Source organism: Carcharhinus amblyrhynchos, chromosome 7, assembly GCF_965287045.1.
Source record: "Carcharhinus amblyrhynchos chromosome 7, sCarAmb.v2.hapA, whole genome shotgun sequence".
Taxonomy (NCBI): Eukaryota; Metazoa; Chordata; class Chondrichthyes; order Carcharhiniformes; family Carcharhinidae; genus Carcharhinus; species Carcharhinus amblyrhynchos.
The window spans coordinates 124,952,845-124,965,388 of record NC_137330.1 but is presented as its reverse complement, the minus strand read 5'-3'; the positions used below and the strand labels follow the sequence as shown (position 1 = coordinate 124,965,388).

Genomic DNA, 12,544 nt, shown 5'->3' with positions numbered 1-12,544 from the left:
GTATCCACATAATGGAATTGTTTGTGCTGAAGTAGAGGCACACTGCTTTTCCCAGTTACCTGACTCGACTCGGATGGTATGGCTGTCCCATCTAGCTCATCCCTAAACACTGGTGGTTCATGCCGATTCTCCCGATGTTGAGGCGGTGCCTTCCTGTATGGCTTTCTTGTTGTTGGTGTGTTACTCATGTTCCGGCTCTCTAGGTTTCACTCCCCAGCGCAAAACCTAATAAACCAAAATCAGAGGGGTTACAAACATTTCACTGAGTGGAAGCAATTGGAAAATTACATGGCTTTAAGTCGATTTCACCCCTGCCTAAAGTTACAATGAGTTGACCTGCTTAACTGACTAAATGATGGAAGTAATCGTTAGCTGCACGTTGCTGCAGGAACAACACTGAGAAGAGCTGTTGACATAAATAATTATCAAAAGGACATCAATTCATGTGCACTGCCTGTGCAGACAAGAGGCAACACAACCTCTCAGCTAGAAATGGAACAATTGTCATTCAAACAGAGCACTGATCAGCAGCAACATCTCATTGATCAAACTGTCTGTACTGCCAATATTAGGAGTGAATGTGATTTAAACCACCAGGTTCAGTAATCTATCTTTTTCCTGTATTATGTATTGATCCACAATGACAAGAAGAGTGATATTGGTTCATTTTCCAAACTCACTTTCCGCTGCACCAAGGTTCATTTTATTAACTGAGTTCCAATAATTTTGATTGAAAGGTACATAATCTGATGTTTTGTTTTGAAACAACTGAAGGTAAATGCAAGCTGCATACTAACAATGTGAGCAGCAATAAAGTGGAATATGAACCTCAGTCAAAGATCACTCCAAATTAATGACTGAGTTGGTTCAAGGTGCACATCCACACCAAGATGGCCAGATTACTGTCATCAATTTAAATTCATTTTAAAATGAGCAATACTGGCAGCATGGTGGTGCAATGGTTAGCACTGCTGCCTCACAGTGTCAGGGACCCAGGTTCAATTCCAGCCTCGGGTCACTGTCAGTGTGAAGTTTGCACATTCTCCCCGTGTCTATGTGGGTTTCCTCCAAGTGCTCCAGTTTCCTCCCACAGCCCAAATAATGTGCAGGTTAGGTCGATTGACCCTGTTAAATTGACCCTAGTTTAAGGGGAATTAGCAGGGTAAATGTGTGGGGTTATGAGAATAGGGCCTGGGTGGGATGTACAAACTCGATGGACCGAATGGCATCCTTCTGTACTAATAAAGAACAATACAGCACAGGAACAGGCCCTTCAGCCCTCCAAGCCTGCATAGCTCATGAGCCCAACTACACCATTTGTTTGTATCCCTCTATTCCCAGTCTGTTCATGTGGCTGTCCAGATAAGTCTTAAACAATCCCAGCGTGTCCACCTCAACCACCTTACTTGGCAGTGCATTCCAGACCCCCACCACCCTATGTGTAAAATACATCCCCCGCATATCTGTATTGAACCTTTCCCCCCTCACCATGAACTTGTGACCCCCTGTGTTTGTCACCTCCGACCTGGGAAAAAGTTTCCCACTGTTCACTCTATCTATGCCCTTCATAATTTTATACACCTCTATCAGGTCTCCCCTCATCCTCTGTCTTTCCAGGGAGAACAACCCCAGTTTACCCAATCTCTCCTCATAGCTAAGACCCACCATACCAGGCAACATCCTGGTAAATCTTTTCTGCAGTCTCTCCAAAGCCTCCACATCGTTCTGGTAGTGTGGCGACCAGAACTGGACACAATATTCCAAATGTGGCCTAACCAACGCTCTACATGACTGCAACATCATATGCCAACTTTTATACTCCAATAAAGGCAAGCATGCCATGTGCCTTCTTCACCACCCTCTCCACCTGTGCTGCCACAAAGAACAACACAGCACGGGAAACAGGCTCTTCGGCCCAACGAGCCCGCGCCGCCATCTTAACAATGTATTTTTCCTACACCTCCCTTGACCCGTGTCTAAGCTTATGGTACCCCCATTGGAAACCAGATTCAGTGGAGAATAATCTAGGGACAATCTGTTACACCAATCAGCCTGAGAGCACATCTTTGGGGTGTGGGAGGAAACCGGAGCACCCGGAGAAAACCCATGCAACCACTGGGAGAATGCGCAAACTCCCACAGACACTGGCCCAAATCCATGTATCTGCACAGCTAGCAGTGATAGTCACTAAGCTGTTGTGGTGCCCATTTGCTGGTCCAGTTTTAAGCATACACAAACGACACGAAGTACTAGGCTACTCTCAAAACATCCAAGAGCAGCCCACGCACGACCCACCGTGTGCATGCCCCTCATTAGACAACAAGGTGGACCGACACACCTGCGGAGTAAAAGAGACAAAACGTCAACACACGTAGCATTAGATTTCCAAGAACGTCCCGAGACTCTGACCCTTATTTAAAACCGTCTCCTATAACCCTCCATCCCTGTTTCGCTCATGTGTCTAAGTAAACCTTAAACAAGTCCAGCGTGCCTGCCTCCACCACCTTGGTAGTGCATTCCATACTCCCACGACCCTCTGTGTGAAAAACCTCCCTCTAGCATCCAAATTATACTTCTCCCCCCTCACCCTAAGCTCGTGGCCCCTTGTGATATTTGTCTCCAATCTAGGAAAAAGTCTGCCACTGTTTACTCTATCTATACCCTTCATTATTTTATACACCTCTATCAGATCCCCCCTTAATCTCTGTCTTTCTAAGGAAAAGGGCCCCAGTTTACCCAATCTTTCCTCATAACCCAGTCCTTCCATACCAGACAGCATCCTGGTAAACCTCTCTGCACTCTCTCCAGGGTCTCCACGTTCTTCCGGTAGTAAGGCGACCAGAACTGGACGCAGTACTCCAAATGCGGTCTAACCAACATTCTGTACAAGTGTAGCATTAGACGCCAGCTCTTATATTCTATACCCCTTCCTATAAAGGCGAGCATTCCATAAGCTTTCTTCGCAACCTTCTCCACCTGAGTCGCCACCTTCAGAGACTTGTGCACTTGCACTCCCAGGTCCCTCTGCATTTCTATACTCTTAATAGGTCTACCCTTTATCATGTAACTCCTCCCTACATTATTCCTTCCAAAATGCATCACCTCACATTTATCGAGATTAAATTGCATCTGCCATTTATCTGCCCAATATACCAGCCTATCTATATCCTGCTGTGTCACCTGACACTCCTCGCTATCCGCCAATCCTGCCAACTTTGTGTCATCTGCAAACTTGCTGATCACACCACGTACGCCCTCCTCCAAGTCATTTATATATATTACTAATAAAAGAGTTCCCAGTACTGAGCCCTGCGGCACACTACTGGTGACAGACCTCCAGCTAGAAAAGGACCCTTCCACTACTACTCTCTGTCTCCTGTTGCCTAGCCAGTTTCCAATCCATCTAGATACCTGTCCCTGTATCCCATGTGCCTTAACCTTTTCTACCAGCCTACCGTGAGGGACTTTGTCAAACGCCTTACTGAAATCCACACAGACGACATTAACGGCTCGTCCTTCGTCAACCGTTTTTGTCACCTCCTGAAAAAATTCTACCAGATTCGTAAGGCAAGGCCTCCCCTGAACAAAGCCATGCTGCATATCCCTAATCATTTAGGGATCTGTGGACTTGCACACCCAGATTCCTCTGTGTGTCTATACTCCTGATGGTTCTGCCTTTTATTGTATGGCTCTCCTCTACATTAGATCTACCAAAATGCATCACTTTGCATTTTATAGAGTTATAGAGGTTTACAGCATGGAAACAGGCCCTTTGGCCCAACTTGTTCATGCTGCCCTTTTGTCTTAAACCCCTAAGCTAATCCCAGTTGCCTGCATTTGGCTCATTTCCCTCTATAAGCTATCTTGGATCTGGTGCTATGTAATGAGGCGGGTAGAATTAGGGACCTTGCGGTGAAGGATCCTCTTGGAGAGAGTGATCATTGTATGGTGGAGTTTCTGGTGCAGATGGAGGAGGAGAAAGTGGGTTCCCGGACACGCGTCCTTTGTTTGAATAGAGGGGAGTATGGTAGGATGAGAGAAGAATTGGCGAATGTGGACTGGGGGAATGTGTTGGAAGGTAGGTCTGCTGAGGAGCAGTGGAGGATCTTTAAGGAGATCTTTCTTGGTGCTCAGCAGAAATTTATTCCGATGGTTAAAAAGGACAGTAGGAAGAGAGGTAATAAGCCGTGGATAACGAAGGAGGTGAAGGAAAGTGTTAAATTAAAAGCGGAGGAATTTAGAGTAGCTAAGAGCAGTGGGCGAGAAGAGGATTGGGAAAGGTTTAAATGTCAACAAAGATTGACAAAGAAGTTGATAAAGGAGGGTAGGAGAAGCTATGAGGCTGGGCTAGCACTTAATATAAAAAAGGATAGCAAGAGTTTTTATAAATATATAAAAAGGAAGAGGCTGGCTAGGGTGAACGTTGGTCCTTTAGAGGATGAGAAAGGGGAGCTAGTGGTAGGGGATGGGGATATGGCTAAGGTCTTGAATAACTTTTTTGTTTCTGTCTTCACGGAGGAGGACGTGAATAATTTGCCGGGTGTTAGCGATGGAAAGGTGGTAGGAATGGAGGGTCTTAATGACATTACTGTTACTAGAGAGGTGGTGCTCGACAGACTGGAGGGGCTGATTGTGGACAAGTCCCCAGGACCGGATGGAATGCATCTGAGGGTTCTGAAAGAAATGGCGGAGGTGATAGTGGATGCCTTGGTGGTTATTTTCCAGACGTCGCTGGATTCCGGGGAAGTGCCGGAAGATTGGAAAACGGCTAATGTTACGCCGTTGTTTAAGAAGGGTGCCAGGCAAAAGGCGGGGAATTATAGGCCGGTTAGTTTAACGTCTGTGGTAGGTAAAATGTTAGAATCCATCATTAAGCAGGAAATTGCGAGGCATCTTGAAGGGAATTGCTTGATAGGGCGGACGCAACACGGTTTCATTAAAGGGAAGTCGTGTCTGACAAATTTACTGGAGTTCTATGAGGATGTGTCTAGGGCAGTGGATAGAGGAGAGTCGGTGGATGTGGTCTTTCTGGATTTTCAGAAGGCGTTTGACAAGGTACCTCACAAGAGGTTATTGCAGAAGGTCGAGGGACATGGAGTTGGGGGTAGGGTGTTAGCGTGGATAGAGGATTGGTTGTCAAATAGGAGGCAGAGAGTGGGGGTCAATGGGTGCTATTCGGATTGGCGGATGGTGACTAGTGGGGTGCCCCAGGGGTCGGTGCTGGGGCCTCAGCTATTTACCATTTATATAGATGATCTGGAGGAGGGAACCGAGTGCACGGTGTCGAAATTTGCTGATGACACCAAGATTGGGGGAACGGCAAATTGTGCGGAGGGTGTGGAGAGTCTGCAGAAGGATCTCGATAGGCTGGGCGAATGGGCCAGGAAATGGCAAATGGAATTTAATGTTGGCAAGTGTGAGGTGGTCCACTTTGGTAGGAAGAATGGTAGGAAGGACTATTACTTACGTGGCGAAAAACTGCAGCAGGCGACGGTGCAGAGGGACCTCGGGGTCCTTGTGCATGAATCGCAAAAACCCAGCTTGCAGGTGCAGCAGGTGGTCAGGAAGGCGAATGGGATGCTGGCCTTCATAGCGAGGGGGATTGAATATAAAAGTAGGGAGGTCTTGCTGCAGCTGTATAGGGCATTGGTGAGGCCGCAGCTGGAGTACTGTGTGCAGTTTTGGGCGCCGCACCTGCGCAAGGATATTTTGGCCCTGGAGGGAGTGCAGAGGAGGTTTACTAGGCTGATACCGGAGTTGAGGGGATTGAGCTATGAGGAGAGGCTGAATAAACTAGGCTTGTACTCGTTAGAGTTTAGAAGAATGAGGGGAGATCTCATTGAGACGTATAAGATGATGAATGGGATGGATAGGATAGAGGTGGAGAGACTCTTCCCGCTCAAAAAAGACAGTAGGACTAGGGGGCATAGCCTCAAGATAAAGGGGAGGCGGTTTAGAACAGAGTTGAGGAGGAACTTCTTCACTCAAAGGGTGGTGAATCTCTGGAATTCTCTGCCCGTTGAAGTGGTGGAGGCTGCCTCGCTAAATATTTTTAAGACGCGGGTTGATGGGTTTTTGATAAGAGAGGGGATTAAGGGTTATGGGGAGAGGGCGGGAAAGTGGAACTGAGCCACGACAGATCAGCCATGATCTTATTGAATGGCGGGGCAGGCTCGAAGGGCTAGATGGCCTGCTCCTGCTCCTATTTCTTATGTTCTTATGTTCTTATGTTCTTATTCATGTAACTATCTAAATGCTTTTTAAAAGACAACACCCTATCGCCTCTCCTACTACCTCTGACAGCTTGTTCAAATACTTACAACGCTCTGTGTGAAAAAAAATGCCCCTCTGGATCCTTTTGTATCTCTTCCCTCTCACCTTAAACCTATGCTCTATAGTTTTAGTCTCCCCTAGTTTTGGGAAAAGATACTGACTATCTAGCTGATCTGCACCCCGCATTATTTTATAGACCTCTATAAGATCACCCTTAAGCCTTCTAAGCTCCAGAGAAAGAAGTCCCAATCTATTCAGCCTCTCCTTATAACTCAATCCATCAAGTCCCGGTAAAATCCTACTAAATCTTTTCTGCACTCTATCTAGTTTAATAATATCATTTGTATAATATGGTGACCAGAACTGTACACAGTATTACAAGTGCAGCTTTACCAATGTCTTGTACAACTTCAACAAGACATTCCAACTCCTGTATTCAATGTTCTAACCGGTGAAATCAAGCATGCCAAATGCCTCCTCCACCATTCTGTCCACCTCTGTCTCCACTTTCAAGGAGCTACGAACCTTTGTGTCTGGGACAAGCTGCCAGAGGTAGTAGTAGAGGCAGGTACAAGTTGAAATGAGCCATGTTATGAGCTTGACTATAAAAGAACAAAGAAAATTACAGCATAAGAATAGGCCCTTCGGCCCTCCAAGCCTGTACCGACCATGCTGCCCAACTGAACTACAACCCCCTACCCTTCCAGGGACCATACCCTCTATTCCCATCTGATTCATGTATTTGTCAAGATGCCCCTTAAAAGTCACTATCATATTCGCCTCCATTACTGCCCTAGGCAGCGGGTTCCAGGCACCCACTACCCTCTGTGTAAAAAACTTGCCTCGTACATCTCCTTTAAACATTGCCCCTCACACCTTAAACCTATGTCCCCTAGTAGTTGACACTTCCACCCTGGGAAAGACTATCCACTCTGTCCATGGCCCTCAATCTTGTAGACTTGTATCATGTCACCCCTCAACCTCCGCTGTTCCAGTGAGAACAAACCAAGTTTCTCTAACCCTTCCTCATAGCTAATACCCTCCATACCAGGCAACATCCTGGTAAACCTTTTCTGTACCGTCTCCAAAGCCTTCACATCCTTCTGGTAGTGAGGCAACCAGAATTGAACACTATATTCCAAGTGTGGTTCTATAAATCTGCAACATGACTAGCCAATTTCTAAACTCAACGCCCCGACCAATGAAGGCAAGTGTGCTGTATGCCTTCTTGACTACCTTCTCCACCTGCATTGCCACTTCCAGTGACCTGTGTACCTGTACACCCCGATGCCTCTGCCTATCAAAACTCTTAAGGGTCCTGCCATTTACTGTATATTTCCTACCTGTATTAGACCTTCCAAAATGCATTACCTCACATTTGTCTGGGTTAAACTCCATCTTTCTGCCCAAGTCTCCAACTGATCCATATCCTGCTGTATCCTCTGGTGGTCCTCACCACTTATCTGGATGAAATTCCATCTGCCACTTCTCCGCCCAATTTTCCAGCCTATCTACATCCTGCTGCATTCTCTGACAATGTTCATCAGTATCCACAACTCCAGCCATCTTCGTGTCATCCGCAAACTTACTGATCACACCAGCCACATCTTCTTCCAAATTATTTATATATAATCACAAACAGTCCAAATCATTTATATATACCACAAACAGTGATATACTGTAGGGATTTTGTGATTCTACTGCCAAGGACAATATCTATTTCCCATTCCTAAGCTTGCTAGGTCACTTCAGAAGGCATTTACGAGGAAATAATGTTCCTAGAACACTGAAGTTAAACATGGGACAGACAAGGGCAGCAGAGTTCCTCCCACAAGAAAAATATTATTGCAGAAAAAAAGCAAAATACCGTGGGTACTGTAAATGGTAAATAAAAACAGAAAATGCTGGAAGAAGTGTCAAGATTCAGGGAAAGTTATTTGGATTAGAGGATAGCAAATGTAACTCCTTTATTTAAATGAATGCAGGAATCTACAGACAGTTAGCCTAACAGTTATCAAAGGGAAAATGTTAGAAGCTATGATTAAAATATAAGATAGCTACAACGATAGACTAAATAAGTAGGCAAAGATCAGTCAAATGAAGTATAACATGGAAGAATGTGAAATTTGGCAGGAAAAGTAAAGCTAATAAAAAAGCTTATTATCTAAATAGTGAGAAATTGCAGAGATGAAGTGCAGAGGGATCTGGATGCCATGGTGCATGAATCAGAAAATGCTGGTAAACAAGTACAGAAAGTAATTAGGAAAGCTAATAGAATATAATCATTTATTGGAGGGAAACTGCTTACAAAAGTAAGATGGTCATGCTTCAATTGTACAGAAACTGCTGAGACACGTCTGGATGGTAGTGTACAGTATTGGTCTCCTTTTTTAAGGGAAGACGTCGATGTATTAGCAGTTCAGAGAAGGATTATTAGACTAATACCAGAAACGGGCGAGTTGTCTTTTGAGGAAAGGTTATGGAGCTTATGTTTGTATTCACTGAGGGGTATTGACATGGTGCATGTGGAGAAAAGGTTTCCTCTTGTGGGGGAATCTAGAACTGGGGTTCACTGTTTAAAGACAAGGTATTGCTCATGAAAGACAGAAACAAAGAGAATTTTTTTTCTTAGAGGCTCGTGAGTCTCTCAAACTCTCTTCCTCAAAAGGCAGTGGAAGTAAAGTCTTTGAATATATTTAAGACAAAGCTGGATAGATTATTGATCAACAAGGAAGAGGGTGAAATGTAGGCAGAGATTACAATCAGATCAGTCATGATCTTATTGAATGATGGAGCAAGTTTGAAGGACCAAGTGGCATACTCCTGCTTCTAATCTGTATCACTACATAAAAACTTCAGCAGGTCTGGCAGCAGCTATGGAAAGAGAAACAGAGTTAACATTGGGTATGTATGACTCTTCGCCAGAGTTTAGAGTGAGAAAAATGTGATAGATTGTATCCTGTTTAATTAAGGGTGGAGCAAGTGGAGTAAAATATAAGTTCAGGATAGGTGGGAGCTCAGGAGAAGTTTAACAAAAATGGATATGAAAACAAAGGGAGTGTTAATGGCAATGTCATCTTACCTTTTTGTGTCTTAGTGTCATATTTTGCTTTATAATATTCCTGCGAAACACAGTAGGGATTTTCAATAGAGAGTAAGTTATAACAAACTGAGTTATATAGATGCTAGAAAGGCAAAATGAAAATTGAAATCACTAGTAACATTAAGATTGGACAAGAAAGAAAATCAGAACTGAAATATTAACTTGCATATTATTGTTTATTCCAAATCAGTATTATTCTCAACTCCTCAGATACTGAAGCAGCAATGTTGAAATGCAGCAAGAAGGGACAATATCCAAGCTTGGGCTGACAAGTGGAAAATAGCATTCACGCCACTGTAGTACCAGTCTGTTGTAGGTAAAATGTTAGAATCCGTCATCAAGGAGGAAATAGCGAGGCATCTTGAGGGGAATTGCTTGATAGAGCAGACGCAGCACGGTTTCGTTAAGGGGAAGTCGTGTCTGACAAATTTACCGGAGTTCTATGAAGATGTGTCTAGGGCGGTGGATAGAGGAGAGCCGGTGGATGTGGTCTTTCTTGATTTTCAGAAGGCGTTTGACAAGGTACCTCTCAAGAGGTTATTGCAGAAGGTCAGGGGACATGGAGTCGGGGGTAGGGTGTTAGCGTGGATAGAGGATTGGTTGTCAAATAGGAGGCAGAGAGTGGGGGTTAATGGGTGCTATTCGGATTGGCGGTTGGTGACTAGTGGAGTGCCTCAGGGGTCGGTGCTGGGACCTCAGCTATTTACCATTTATATAGATGATCTGGAGGAGGGAACCGAGAGTATGGTGTCGAAATTTGCTGATGACACCAAGATTGGTGGAATGGCAAATTGCGCAGAGGGTGTGGAGAGTCTGCAGAAGGATCTAGATAGGCTGGCCAGGAACTGGCAAATGCGAGGTGGTCCACTTTGGTAGGAATAATGGTAGGAAGGACTTACGTGGAGAAAAACTGCAGCAGGCGACGGTGCAGAGGGACCTCGGGGTCCTTGTGCATGAGTCGCAAAAACCCAGCTTGCAGGTGCAGCAGGTGGTCAGGAAGGCGAATGGGATGCTGGCCTTCATAGCGAGGGGGATTGAATATAAAAGTAGGGGGGTCTTGCTGCAGCTGTATAGGGCATTGGTGAGGCCGCAGCTGGAGTAGTGTGTGCAGTTTTGGGCGCCACACTTACGCAAGGATATTTTGGCCTTGGAGGGAGTGCAGAGGAGGTTTACTAGGCTGATACCGGAGTTGAGGGGGTTGAACTATGAGGAGAGGCTGAATAAACTAGGCTTGTACTCGTTAGAGTTTAGAAGAATGAGGGGAGATCTCATTGAGACATATAAGATGATGAATGGGATGGATAGGATAGAGGTGGAAAGATTCTTCCCGCTCAGAAAGGACAGTAGGACTAGGGGGCACAGCCTCAAGATAAAGGGGGGGCGGTTTAGAACGGAGTTGAGGAGGAACTTCTTCACTCAAAGGGTGGTGAATCTCTGGAATTCTCTGCCCGTTGAAGTGGTGGAGGCTGCCTCGCTAAATATTTTTAAGACGCGGGTTGATAGGTTTTTGATAGGCAGGGGGATTAGGGGTTATGCGGAGAGGGCGGGAATGTGGAACTGAGACACGACGGATCAGCCATGATCTTATTGAATGGCGGGGCAGGCTCGAGGGGCTAGATGGCCTACTCCTGCTCCTATTTCTTATGTTCTTATGTTCTCTTTATTGAGGTTCAGTACCCTAGTCTCGGAATGAACTATGTCACTATCCATCTTGACAAAGAATTCTACCATATTATTATCACTTGTCCCTAAAGGTTCTCTCACAACCAGGTTGCCAACTAATCCTTTCTCATTTCATAACACTCAGTCCAAGATGGCCTCCTCCCTTGTTGGTTCCTCACCGTGTTGCTCCAGAAATCCATCCCATATGCACACCAGAACTTCTTCCTGTATTGTACTGTGACTGATTCTCCCAAGCGATATGCAGATTAAAACTGTCCATAATTACATATATTCCTTTAACACACGCATCCCTGATTTCCTGTATGTTTTTCCCAGCATTACCACTACACTTTGTTACATAATAAGAACATAAGAAATAGGAGCAGGAGTAGGCCATCTGGCCCCTCGAGCCTGCCCCGCCATTCAATAAGATCATGGCTGATCTGTTGTGGCTCAGTTCCACATTCCCGCCCTCTCCCCATAACCCTTAATCCCCTTGCCTATCAGAAACCCATCATCGGTATACCACCCCCACCAATGTTTTTTGCCCCTTGTTGTTTCTTAACTCGATTCATACAGATTCCACATCATCTATGCTAATATCTTTCCCCAATATCATGTCAATATCATCTTTCATCAATAGTGTAATGCTGCCACCTTTTCCTTTCTGTCTATCCTTCCTAAACAATGAATAGCCCTCAACGTTTAGTTCCCATCCTTGGTCACTGCAGAACCACGTCTCTATAATGTCAACTAGATAATACCATCTCGCACAGCGCCCCCTCACACAACCACTCTTATATACTTCAGTCACACCTACCCACCCTGTGACCTCAAACACGCATTCACAAGCATGTCAGTCAAACCCCCACCTGCCCAATCACTTCATGCCTTACTCCTCCACCCACCCCTTCAGTTCCTCTATCCACTCATCCTCCACCTAGCTGTTCATTCCCACACCCCCACACTTGCTAACCCCTATCTGCTCATCCCCCTTTACCTCAGCCACCCCGTCCTCACTTCCTCACCAGTCCCTTGCCCTCACCCATCTTCTTCTGCTCTCCTGCTTGCCACCTTGCTTGTTCCCTTGCCCTACGCCACACCTGAGAAGCGCAGGTACCTTCAACCACTTACCAGAATAGGACAACCCAAGCCATAGCAAGTGTTCATGGCTTCTGCACAGATTTTCTTTGCTACTTTCTGCGAGGGTTCCTGCACCAATGACAGAGCTCCGCAGGATCCTCCAATTCGAGTCGAATATAGGGAACTGGCTGGTTTTCCATCTCCTCAGAGTCAAACATTGAGGTTCTAACTCTTGTTTGTTAGCTTTGGGCCACAAGCTCCTTATTTTACTTAGTAAATGCCTCCCTCACTATTATCTGCTTTTACTATCTAGGTCATGATGTCAACAGTCGATTACCACCGTCAAGATCAAGGAATTTATTGTCTGTCATCTATTTAAGTGACGACATTAGCTTCCAAATCCATCAGAATATCTGTTGTACA

General features: G+C 45.3%; 1 protein-coding gene across 2 annotated transcripts in view; it reads right to left on the bottom strand.

The window, feature by feature from the left end:
• tjap1 (tight junction associated protein 1 (peripheral)) overlaps positions 1–12,544 on the bottom strand; it is a 164,012-nt gene that overhangs the window by 108,227 nt on the left and 43,241 nt on the right. For both annotated transcript variants that reach the window (XM_080193095.1, XM_080193093.1), the window contains exon 3: positions 60–225. In XM_080193095.1, coding sequence (XP_080049221.1) covers positions 60–188 — 129 coding nt within the window. In that variant the 5' untranslated portion in view covers positions 189–225. The remainder of the gene's footprint in view (positions 1–59; positions 226–12,544) is intronic.